The 13,279-nt window shown below is 43.0% G+C and overlaps 1 protein-coding gene across 1 annotated transcript in view; it reads left to right on the top strand.

Annotated features, from left to right (window-relative positions):
* cog5 (component of oligomeric golgi complex 5) overlaps window positions 1–13,279 on the top strand; it is a 74,220-nt gene that overhangs the window by 41,927 nt on the left and 19,014 nt on the right. Inside the window, exons 7-11 of the mRNA XM_004573094.4 lie at window positions 2,215–2,345; window positions 5,860–6,019; window positions 7,176–7,288; window positions 7,397–7,474; window positions 11,350–11,431. Coding sequence (XP_004573151.2) covers window positions 2,215–2,345; window positions 5,860–6,019; window positions 7,176–7,288; window positions 7,397–7,474; window positions 11,350–11,431 — 564 coding nt within the window. The remainder of the gene's footprint in view (window positions 1–2,214; window positions 2,346–5,859; window positions 6,020–7,175; window positions 7,289–7,396; window positions 7,475–11,349; window positions 11,432–13,279) is intronic.

The raw sequence follows: 13,279 nt of genomic DNA, 5'->3' as shown, positions 1-13,279 counted from the left end.
AAACTTCCTGCAGAGCTGTCTGCTTTGTGTTACAACACATCTCCCCTTTTATCAACAAAGTATTTGTCAGAGAATCTTTCTAAGTTCAGCTTGAAGAAAGTCATTTTGTCTCCTGTTTTTGTTTGGTATGTTTGACGTTTCACAGTAACAAATGGATCCATTTCTCAGTTTTATTTCTATTTCAATGCTTCCCTTTGTCTTTTAGTGCAGATGTGAGCTGACCTGATAAAGGTTTCTTTTATTCGATCTTGTTTGTTTGCTTATCAGGAGGACCATGAGTATGGGCTCATAAAAACTTTGCTAATTAGCTGAAACATCTGCATAGAAACGGATTATTTCAGCTTGAAATTTAAAGGTTCTCTAGCATATCAAGACTCTCTCTCCACACCGTTACATATGTAACGGTGTGGAGAGAGAGTCTCTCACTAAGAGAACCGAGGTTACACTGTAACCGTACGTTCTCAGTCAGAAGGTCATCGTGGTCTAAGGAGCTTGGAAAGAAAAGGGTCTGGACTTCTTTAAGGTTCCTGAAGACGTTTCATCATCACCTTCTCAGATGGGAGGTGAAGCATCTCATGAAATTAAAGCCCCTTTGAAACTGAGAAGTTTGAGGTGTGTTTCAAAGCTGCTGTGATTACCGAGCGTCCAGTATATGACACTTGGTCATAACAGCGTGATGTTTGACATTCACCCAGTGCCATTTCTGGTGTGTATGAGAAACACTGTAAAGCGAGAGGCATATTTCAGTGGTCTCTCCTGACACACTTGCACATCTAACCAAATAGTCTCTGTGGCTGACGCGTGGGTCCAGAGCAAAATCAAACTATATTTAATGTCATTTAAGGATTTGGCAGCTTTGACAGGGAGGTATTAATGAATTTTTTGGGAATGATAACGAGTCAGAGGAGCTCTGTGTGGCCAAACAGAAGCCAGGTACTGCTGCAATGTGGTCTGGGAAACGCTACGTTTCCATGAAGCGCGTAATACTGCTCTCATTGTTCTGCCTCTGGGTGACCGTGTTCTTATGTTCCCTTTGAACTGCAGCAGCTCCAGCTCTGCAGCCCTGTTGTCTCCTCTATGGTTCCTCTAGGTCTTATTCCATTCAGTATCACTGGTCTACTCCATGCATCACTTGGTCCTGTGTGTAAACAATGCAAATAGTTGTGTGCTTTAAAAAAATCCCACAGATCCCAGGCCATTTGTGCGTTACTGAAGATCCACATGACTCTTGTTTTCTGCAAAGGTCATCTAAGCAAGTGTAACACTGTCCCATTAGAGTGGCTACTGTAGTGGTTGACACATCCACCTAACAAGCCAAAGATCCCAGGTTCTTTTCTGGGTGGAGATGGGAATCATAATGGGATTGCATCAGGGACGACATCTGGTGTAAAACCACTCAAATATGCGGAAGTAACCGCAGTGAAGGCTCATTGGGTGTAGTTGGGCCTGCCATGCGTGGTGTGATAGAGTAGCTCTTACTGTTATCTCTTTGTTCTCTATTTCATACGCTGAATGAATTCACCACGTGTGTACAAAAGTCAAATTTTTCCTTTTGGGTCTAGCACATCATGGCCTGCATTATCTGTGCATATTTAGACACGAGTCAGAAAAGACCCAGTTTCATTGTTAAACACAAACCTAGAAGGAGGCAAAGAGACATGGAGCTCATCTGTTTCATCACGGAAACCATCGCACTGGGTCTGAGGCTTCAAACAGATCGGTTTGACTCGAAGGTGGCTCCTGTCCAACTCCCTCGTCCTCTGTGCCTCATCCTGCCACCTGCCTGTAAACACTGTCTCTCTCTCTCTCTCTCTCTAGACAAATAGCATCTCTGAAATGGGTTGTTATCAGTCCCGGTCACTCTTTCCGCCTCTCTTCTCATATTCAACAGCTGATGTCCTTTTATTTTTCTGTCCTCTCGATCTATCAAAACATAGCCGTGTACTGGAAACATCCATCTGTCACAGGGGGGAGGAGCCTATCCCAGCAAGTCCAACATTGCATTCAAAAAAATAAATAGAGACCGTTTCTAAATGGAAAGATTGTTTGTATGCTTGTGTGCTCCGTATGGGACTGTGCGGGATCAACAGTCAGATACTTTGTGTCTGTTTTAAATTGCAGATTCTGACTCATGTTGATGGTAAAGTTCAGGCTTTGCTCTTTAATAACTTTTGACAGATCCACGTTCAATATTCTCCTGTGTGCTTTCTCCAGACTATCTGTCGCAGGGTGTGGATCTGAGTGGCATCGAGGTGATCGAGAACGACTTGCTGTTGATCAGCAGAGCCAGGCTCGAGGTGGAGAACCAGGCCAAGCGGTTGCTGGAGCAAGGAATGGAAATCCAGGTAGAAAATTTCCGTTCTTTTGTTTTCTACCTGTACTGCGCTGTCTGAGACCTGGTGTGCTGCCTGAGATTTAAGTCTCCTAAGGGAGAATGTCAGTGACTTATCAGGCTGAGAGATCAGTCGGTCTTCACCTGGCAACCACTAATTGGTTGTGGCTATTCTGAAACCAGTTGGCAAATGGTTTCTGGAGGTCGCTGGCAGTCACAGTGAGAGCTGTACCGTGTTTCCACGTGACGGCTTTTAGATGCTGCTGTTGTGAGTAGCGTGCATGTTAGAGTGTGACATACTTCTCACCAAGCAGCAGTGAAAATGTTAAACACAAAATAGCATCGTACGTTTGTGATCCTTTAAAAACAGCAGTTATGGGAGAGGTTATACATTTTTTTTGCAATATTTGATAATGAAACATCTACGAAAGAAGAGTTCATTTATGGTGATGAAGAAATAACAACATTAGAGCTATTTCATGTTTAGGTGTGTGAACCCAAAGAAATGCTGAGGAGTGTCTGCAGCTGCTGACAGAGTGGAGATTAGTAGGAGACTGTGACTGTAAGGTTCCTGTGAACGTCTATGTCTGCATCGAGACAATAAGCCGTTCCTCCAGAAATAGAAAACCACACACACACACACACACACACACACACACACACACACACCTCTGTCCCCCTGGTGTATTCCACCCACAGGAGAAGTATTTTTATCCTGACCACTGCTGTGTGTGTGTGTGTACACATATGAAAAACGCACACATCACACATACTGTATGTACTGTATGGACACACAGTGACAGCTTCTTACGCAGTTGCTTGTTGTGAATGTTATGTAAGCTTGGACGTGCTGGCTGGGCTGTGTGGGAGATTCACCTCAGTCCTCTGATTTTTGCTAGCAGATACCCTGTAGCCCATCTGGTGAGTGGGAGCTCCACTGACCCACGTAAAAAAACACAACAACAAAAAAACCCACACTGCTCTTCTTTATCTAAAAAAAACAAACAGTGGCTAAAGTCTATAATGTTAATATTATGGGTAACTCTGTTTTCATGAACATCACTGAAGAGCGCTGTTAGGGTTCGTCTGATGTCCTGTCAGACTCTAACGTTAAGGTTTCTAAATGTAAACGTAGCACCGTTGGTGCTTTCACTGTTTCATAGGAACACAGATTAGCTTAGAAATCATCGGCTTAGCTTGCTCTCTCTTCATCACCGCTGACTGCTGCAGTATCCGCATCACTGCCGACACTGCACCGACTGTCTGCCAGTGTCCGACTTCACTCTACCTTTCCTAGCGCATAGGACCCAGAGATACTCCACTGCTCCTGTGGGGCAGCTGCCCATTCCTGAATTGGAACTCAGCCCTTTCTGACTCTAAGGTGCTAACTCTCATTTTTGCAACTTCACACCATTGGCTGCAAACCAGAGAAAACTGCCTGATAAAACCACAAAGATAAAATCGTCACCGACGGGGAAACCCTGCAGCTGCTGACTGCTTCTAGAAATGCTGTCTGTGATTGTTAACCCAGCTCTCAGGATGGTTCTTGGTTTGACATACAGCATAGAAACTAAACATGTCACAGTATTCCTTGAAAACCCTCTTTTCCCTGATCATTAATAATATTTAATTTAAATGTATAATAATGGATAACACAGCAGTTGGGAGTACATTTCATTACAGTAGATGTCCCTAACTGTGACTAAATAAAGACACATAATTCCTTCTCTGTTATCTTCTTCGGTACCATGTGCCGACGCACTACTTTCAAAGAGGTCGGTTACCTTCTGAATACTTTTACTGCATATGACTCTGAATACTGTGACTCCTCTGAGAAAGAAACCTTGGCTCCCTGGTATAACTCTCAGATGCCCGCCCATCCCTGAGTCTGGCTCTTCTGGAGGTTTCTTCCTATTAAAAGGAAGTTTTTCCTTCCCACTGTCACCAAGTGCTTGCTGATAGGGGGCTGTCTGTTTCTTGGGGTTTTCTCTGTATTATTGTGGGGTCATTAAATTACAGTATAACACGCCTTGAGGTGACTGTTGTAATTTAGCACTATATAAATAAAACTGAAGTGAAATGAATTGAATTGATTGCTACAGGGACCAATTGGCCAATAATAATGGTTTTTAGAGACCTGGTCCTTCTGAAACACCCCAACAGGAATCCCTGAGGGACGTAGCTGAGTGCTTTCTAGAAGTCAATCAATCAATCAATCAAAATTTATTTATATAGCACATTTTTAAGACTGAAGTACACCAAAGTGCTTTCCAGTAAAATCGCAGTACAAATAAAATCACAATAAAATATAAATTACAAATATATAAAATATAAGATAATTACAAGTCCACAACACTCATCTAGATTGGCTGAGCAAACGCCTTGAATAGCTTCAAGAGGATAACGAGCTTGAAACGGTCCCATGGCCAGAAAGAAAACCCCATTGTTGTTCTGGCTCTGTGGCTCTTCTAACAGCCCGACTCCCCCCCCCCCCCCCCCCCCAACAATGGTCCCTAGTGGGTAACGACCAACACCCCAGTCAACATGACTGAAGTCACAATTTGTCCTTTCAGGAGTAAGTTGATATATAATGTCAGTCTGTGTTAAGTACACTGATTGCTATCAGGACAGGTTAGCTTAGCTTACCATAAAGACTGGAAATACAGGAGAGCAGCTAGCCAGGTTTGTTCAGACTTACCAACTCCTCAACATCTCTGACGAACATGTTTGAAGAAATTAAAAAATGACTAGGATGTTTCTTAATGAACAGCAGCCAGTACTTCTGTAGTATTTCTGGTTGTTTCCTGGCAACGTTGTTGTGACGACAAGACTGTGGCAAGTTTACCCCCTGGCACATTTCATGAGAGAGACGTGGCACTCATATAATCCTGAAGAGATTGTGCTGCCCTACAGAGGCGATCGACATCCATGAATGCACACAGTAGAGGCCGAGGACAGTTTCCGCTTTATGTAGCAGTCATATTAACTTGCTACGTTGTATCTAAGTGCTTCTGATGTTTTCTTTGATTACTGTGTCCATAATGGGAATTAGCATGGCACGTGCTTGGAGATTAGACGGGATACCGATTCATTCAACACTCGAGCACTGAGTCACAGACTCACAACGCGTGTCTGTGTGTGAGTGTGCTTGTTTGCAGGGCGGGGATTTATCAAGTGTTACAGTAGATATGCCTAACAAAGACGCTAACAAAGCTAAGAAGTGTAATGCAGGTCAAGTTAGCCAAACATTTTTAGCGACCTTATTAATGCTATCAGAAAGGCTTTTATAGAAGATAACTGACACTGACAAAAACAATAATGTTACTTTTCTCTCCATCAAATGTTTTTTGTTCTTGTGTGAATTAAGCTAAATCTAAATGAATGTAGCAGTGGACCTGCAGCTGCTTCGTTCTGTGAGATTAAGCTGTTTGGTGACCGCTTTTAAAGCGGTCACCAAACAGATGCTGATATCGACGCCTCATTCATTTTCACCCCCACCCCCCCCCCCTCTTTCTTTTGATAATCAGAACCCAACCCAGGTTGGCACAGCCCTTCAGGTCTTCTATAATCTGGGTAATCTCAGAGAAACCATCAGCCATGTGGTTGGGGGTTACCAGACCACCATACAGGACAACATCACTAGTGCTCTTGACATCAAAGGCCTGACACAGCCAGCTAACCCCAGAGGTAAGCCTGAAGAAGACTGTGCTTCAGAAAGGTTTGCCCACTGAGTGCATTGTTCTAATTTGTAATGATCAAACAGAAGAACATTTAATAAGTGGATCTATTTCATGAGTTGGTTTGAAAAACAGTGGTGTGAACAAGTGTTTACCCCCTTTGTCGCACATAAATGTTTCAGATCAATTTGAATATTGGACAAAGATAACACAAGTAAACACAAAATGCAGTTTCTAAATGAAGGTGTTTGTGATGCAGACTGCTTCTGCCAACATTTGTGAAAGAATGGGTCACTTGGTGAATTCCAGATTGGTACTGTAATGGGATGCCACCTATTGTGATATTTCCTTACTACCAAATATTCCATAGTCAGCTGTTAGCGGTATTCCAACAAAGTGACTGGGAATGACAGGACCTCTGCTGTGTACAGTCACAGAGCGGGGTCAGCGGATGCTGAGGCGCATCGCGCACAGAGGTCCCAACTTTCTGCAGAGTTAGTCGCTATAGACCTCCAAACTTCATGGGGCCTTCAGATTAACTCGGTGTGTACAGAGCTTCAGAAGCTGTTTGGATCCAAGCATTACATCACCAAAGCGATGTGTTGGAAGCAGTGGTGTGGCGAAGCTATGGAGTGACGAGTTGCGCTTCTCCACATGGACCAGTCTGGGTTTGGCAGCTGCCAGGAGAATGATGCTTGTCTCACTGCGCTGTGCCAAGTTTGTGGGGGGGGGTTACAGTCTGACCTCACCAATGTGCTGCTAAGATGGCCAGAAATTCCCACAAACACCACAGGCACACTTCCAAACCTCATGGAAAGCAGGTAGAGTCGAAGCTTTTGTAACTGCAAAGGGCACATTGTACTAAACTCTGTGGTTTAAGAATGTTGCTCATGTGTTTGATGGCAAATGAGCAAATACTTATCTCGGTCCTCTGTGCCACTGAACTCCACAAGACTATTAAAAACTGTATGTCAGTATTATTCCATTACTGAAACTAGTCCCCAGCGTATATACTGCAGTATTTCACACTAAATTTGTTAAAATCTGCAATCTTTATGAGACTATATTTGTAAGAAATCGTCGACACATGTTGAGTAAACCTGGAGAAAATCTAATTAGGAAGCTGCTTTGTTGGTGGAAATGATTTGTGGTTGATGTTCCTCTAGGCGCTCCTGGCAGAGCAGTGCTACCAACACCAGGCAACACAGCTGCTTTCCGTGCTGGTCTGTGGACCAACCTGGAGAAACTGATGGACCAGATATGTGCTGCATCCAGACAAGTACATATACATATACACACTGAAGCCCGAGCGTTAAATAAAACAGCACAGCTGCCAGCGTGGCTGATGAATTAAGTACGAGGCCATCTTTGTTGTGTGTCGTTTCAGGTGCAGCACCTGCAGAAAGTCCTGATGAAGAAGAGAGACCCCGTCACTCACGTGTGCTTCATTGATGAGATCATCAAGGTGGGTGAGCTATACTGCTACTCTGGTGTTTCATTAGTGAAACCCAGTAATAATACTCAAGCAAAAGTCACATGCAGAATAACCAGGAGACTTTACATGTCAGTTGGTCCAAATGGAAATAAAATACTTGCTGCAGACCTCAGTAAATTATATTTTTATAATTACTTTCAGTATTCTGTTCCCCTGGTGTCCCACTCGCAAAGGAAGCACGAGTCCCAAAGAGGTGTTTAAAAAACCGGGACAATGTTCAAATTTGAGATCAAGCCCATTTGATTTGTTTATACAGTGTTGAGAGAAAGAGTTTGGCCCCGTCCTGATGTTTGTCACACTTAAATGTTTCAGATCAAACTGTAAATGTTAGACAAAGATAACACACAAAATGCAGTTTCTAAATGAAGGTGATTATTATTAAGGTGAAAAATCTGCACGTGTAAAAGTGATGGCCCCCTGGTGGGCCCCCTCAGCGTCTGCAATAACTGGCAGTGAGTCTTTACAGCTCTGTGGAGGAATCTGGGTCCACTCATATTTGCAGAATTGTTGTAATTCAGCCACATTGGAGGGTTTTTGAGCATCAACCGTGTTTTTAAGGTCCTGCACCACCGTCTCAGTTGGATTCAACTCAGGATTTGACCAGTCTTCATTTGGTTTTTCTTAAGCCAATCAGAGGACGACTCACTGCTGTGGTTTGGATCATTGTTGCAGAACACAAGCGTGCTTCAGCTTGAGGTCACAATCAGATGTTGGGACACTTTCCTTCAGGATGTTTTGGTCGACGGCAGAATTCATGGCTCCATTTTCCCAGAGGTGTAAAGTAACAGAGTACAAATACTTTTGGTCAGGCTGGTCCTATTTAAGGTATCTGTTGATTGAGAACAGGTGTGGCAGTAATCAGGCCTGTGTGTGGCTGAAGAAATCAAACTGTGACACACCACAGTTAATTCATTTTATAACCGGGGGGCCATGCAGGGTTAATAATAATCACCTTCATTTAGAAGCTGCATTATGTGTTTATTGGTGTTATCTTTGTCTAACATTTACATTTGTTTGATCATCTGAAACATTCAAGTGTGACAAACATCAGTACGGGTGCAAACACGTTCTCACACAGCGACCAGCAGCACGAGTTCGTTTGCCTGCCTCCACAGAAACCGAGTTGTAGAAATGAAAGCAGGAGAATGTTACTATGGAAACAAAGCTCTCACCAATTACCCAGAGATGGAGGTGTGAGTTTGGGACCTAATGACATGTCTAAATGCAAGTCTCCTCAGCAGTGCAGCAGCACCATCAGCTTCACTGTTATGGACACAAGTATACATGTAAGAATGGACTGGCTGTCAGCAGCTCTGAAAGCATTACATGAAAATATGTTGAAGGTACAGTCAAAGTTCTGAACACTAATTCAGACATGTAAATGTGACAGAATCAGCTGTAAATTATTATGAGGAAGATGTTATTTTGCATCATGTACTCAGGAGTGTAGCTGAATAACACCTCGCTGATTCTGAAGTAGTTGTTACATTTCTGGGGCTTTTTCATGCACAGTTACACACAATTATGCAAAAACCTGTTTGTTCTTCCACGTTACAGGAGCGCTTGTTTTCCCCTCCATCACAGTTTTTCATGTGATAATAGTAAACTCACCACACGCCCATTCTACTTACAGAGAAAATCTCTGTGTGACAAACATGTGGCTGACCTGAACAACTGAGCTGATGAAACTCTGTTTAGTTCTCCACACTTGGTCAGTGTCATTCACCTAAAATCATAATAATATATTAATAATCATATGTCAGTAATATATGAAGTTACTGTAACTACGAGTGGATTCTGCAATAGAGAATGCAACAGCCAGATATGAACCCACTCCCAGAGATGAGCCAGTCCTTGCCAGTACTCTTTACCAGCCCTGTAACCTTTTGCCGTGTCTTTTCATTTCCAAACCACAGTGTTAAAACTCTGGCTGTAAAAATCAGATGATAAGTTCAGGATCCTGTAAGCAGGAGATGAACAGACACCAGCAATCAGCCACTCACAGTCAAGCCTGAATTTTCACGGTAAATAAAACACAGACTGGTTCTTTGTACTCTACCTGAACACTAAAAGGGCTTTACATACAATATTCACACCCACTCATACAAGGACTGTGCTTTCTAAATAACATTCACATACATTGGATTTACAGCTTGGAAACTTGGAGCATATCCACCAACCCAGAGTTAACAAAGGCTACGTTCACACTGCAGGTCTTAATGCTCAATTCCGATTTTTTGATCAAATCCGATTTTTTTGTCTCCTCGTTCACACTACAAATAAAATGCGACAGCAAACGCGCTCTAGTGTGAACGCTCAAAGCGGCCCGCATGCGCAAAAGAAGATGTCACACACAACGCGCTCTGTTTAGACCAAGAACAAACAGTATTGTTTGACTGATGGCCGTTAATATAAAGACTTCGGACTTTACGTTTCCCAATTTTTGCTTTAAGTTATTTTGTTATTTACATAATAATGTAAATAACCTAATAATGATCCTTATTGCTGTTTAAGAGAGGAGCGGTGCTTCAAAGGATAGCTGCAGATTTCTGTCAGAATCTGCAGATTATACAGTACAAATGAAATGTTTACGTTGTCTTCCCAACAGTTTCACTGACATCTACACTGGATGGCTAGGAAGCGTTCGCGATGTCTTCTCGGGCGCTGATAATTGGCTTCAGTCTTGTGTCGGTGACGTAAAAGGCGGATTTAATGCGACTTGACCGTTCAAACAGCAGTCGCTTTCTAAAACATCGGATATGTATCGGATTCAGTACCACATACGAAAGTGACCCAGATCGGATTTGAAAATATCGGATTTGCGCCGTTCACACTGTCATAGCATGATCGGATATGGGTCGCATAGGGTCAAAAAAATCGGATTTGATGCGCTTTCGCCTGCAGTGTGAACGTAGCCAAAGTGTTGTTTTGGCAAAATAAGCATGAACTGTAAAACTTGTCTGTACTGCCAAGATTGCTGAGCATGTCCTCACTGAGCACTGAGCAGGCTCTATCCATGAATGGCTCTACGTTACTGAGAAGCAGATTAAATCCTTATTTTTGTGACGGATTGTGACGCTAATACTGGAACGCATTAAGTTATTATGGATCTGGATCTTTCAGAGAGTGACTTTTGTCCTGTCTGCCTCCCCTCATACCCAGCTGACCCTCCCTCCTCTGGTTACGCTGAAGGGAGTTTTTCCTCCCCACTTTCATCAAGTTCTTGCTCATAAAAGCAGTGGGGGCTCTTTAGCTTACAATATAATGCATTTTGAGGTCACTGTTGTTATAAATACAACTTAATTCAATTTGAAAAAAATTGAATTGAAACTTGTCTCTAAATTCCAACTTCAAAGTAACTTTTGTTAATTAGAAATACAGAAACCAACAAAGACAGATGTGCAGACAGTGGGGAAAGTGGGAGGTCAGAGGCATGCCCAACAGACCTGCAGCATGCTTCTCTAATAGAGCACTGAGAACAATACACAGGAACATGCCCGGTTCCATGAAATAATTAAAGCACTTTCCACAATCAGGTTACCGTATGTGTGTTGATGTGTGTATGTGTCTGCAAGTTCATGTTTCATACGAGTTTTGATTGTAGTTCCTGTGTGTCGATGCAGGTGTGAGTTTAACCCGTCAAACGTGGGAAAGTGTCACACAGAGATTTTCTCTGTGAGTAGAATGGGCGTGTGGTGGGTTTACTGTTATCACATGAAAAACTGTGATGGAGGGGAAACAAGCGCTCCTGTAACGTGGAAAAAAAAGGTTTTTGTAGGGCGCTGGTTAATCAGGGCGACGTGGTCGAGTGTCAGATAATCAGTATTCCTTTGTTTTACCAACAGGATAGTCAACCTGATATCCTCTACACCTTCTGGAACAATATAACTACGACGCTCAGTGAAGAGTTTCATAAAGCGACTGAAGGTAAGGCTGTTTATTCTCCCGTTTTCACTCCTGTGCACCAACGTCTGTCATGATTTTTCTTTTCACACAGATTCAAACAGAGTTTGTTCCACTTGTCGAGCTGTTGTGTAAGAAAGTAAATGTTCTGTGTTGTGCATATGTAACAGAAGCATCGCCATGTCCCAGAGCGCGCTGTGCTTCGGGTGAGCTCAGTCCCAAACCTGCAGACACATCCTGTTTTCTGTGTTTACATACAATCCAGATGTCATAGGGAGAACACTGGACAGGTTACCCATCTGTCACAGGGCTGACGCGGAGAGACACTCGAATATTCACACCTGTGGTCTGTTCATGCATGTTTTTGGACTGTGGGAGGAAACCAGAGTATGCAGAGAGAACATGCAGACTGCATACAGAAACACCTCAGTATGCTCTGAACCGTAGGACTTTCGTGCTGTGAAGCCACAGTGCTAACAACAATACTAAATAAATCCATTCTCGTGCTCGGTGAGGAAGCCGGACATGCAAACACCATACCAGCGTGCTTCCTTTTAGAAATACTCCAAGTTCTTTATGTCTGTAACAAAGTTAAATGATGACCATTATTTCTACATTCAAATCATTTGTTGTAATAATATTTATTTTGTCATTTTCCATTAGTAGATCTATTTTCGTTCCCAGTTGAAATTTCACGCAAAGCACTTGAAATTGACAGAATAGACACTCTCAAATCAAATCAAATCAAATCACTTTTATTGTCACATCACATGTGCAGGCACACTGGCACAGCACATGCGAGTGAAATTCTTGTGTGCGAGCCCCACAAGCAACAGAGATGTGCAAACACAACAACACAAACGAGCAAAATACAAGAATGGCCAACCTGAAATTAATAAATATATGTACAATATATAATAGTGTATGCATTTCTGGATGTGTATACTAAATATTTTCCTACGTGTGTGTGTGTGTGTGTGTGTGTGTGTGTGTGTGTGTGTGTGTGTGTGTGTGTATACACATTTTTACAAATTAAATAGTAAAAAAAAAAAAAAAAAAAAAAAAAAATAATAATAATAATAATAATAAAATATATAAAATATACAGAGTTGAATATGTGCAAAACAAGTGGCATTTATATACAGTGTGGAGTGCATAATGTTAAAGTTCCAGTAGTGAAGCTGAGGTGTCTATGACGTGTTCAGCAGTCTGATGGCCTGATGGAAGAAGCTGTCTCTCAGTCTGCTGGTACGGGACCGGATGCTGCAGAACCTCCTTCCTGATGGAAGCAGTCTGAACAGTTGATGGCTGGGGTGACTGGAGTCCTTGATGATCCTCCCCGCTTTCCTCAGACACCGCTTCCTGTAGATGTCTTGGAGGGAGGGAAGCTCACCTCCAATTATCCGTTCAGAGCACCGCACTACTCGCTGGAGAGCTTTGCAGTTGTAGGCGGTGCTGTTGCCATACCAGGTGGTGATGCATCCAGTGAGGATGCTCTCAATGGCACAGTGATAGAAGGTCCTGAGGATGCGGGGGCTCATGCCGAATCTTTTCAGTCTCCTGAGAAAGAAGAGGCGCTGCTGCACCTTCTTCACTGTTTTGTTTGTGTGTACTGACCACGTAAGATCCTCAGCCAGGTGTACGCCAAGGAACCGGAAGCTGCTCACTCTCTCCACAGCACCGCCGTTGAGGGTGAGATGGTTGTCTTGACACCAGTGGGTCAGGGCGCTGACCTCCTCCCTGTAAGCCGTCTCATCACCGTTGGTGATAAGACCCACCACTGTAGTGTCATCCACAAACTTCACAATGATGTTGGAGCTGTTAGTGGCTGTGCAGTCGTAGGTGTAGAGTGAGTACAGGAGAGGGCTCAGT

The sequence above is a fragment of the Maylandia zebra genome, linkage group LG17, assembly GCF_041146795.1.
Source record: "Maylandia zebra isolate NMK-2024a linkage group LG17, Mzebra_GT3a, whole genome shotgun sequence".
Taxonomy (NCBI): Eukaryota; Metazoa; Chordata; class Actinopteri; order Cichliformes; family Cichlidae; genus Maylandia; species Maylandia zebra.
The sequence above is the reverse complement of the archived record's forward strand: the minus strand, read 5'-3'. Positions and strand labels throughout refer to the sequence as shown.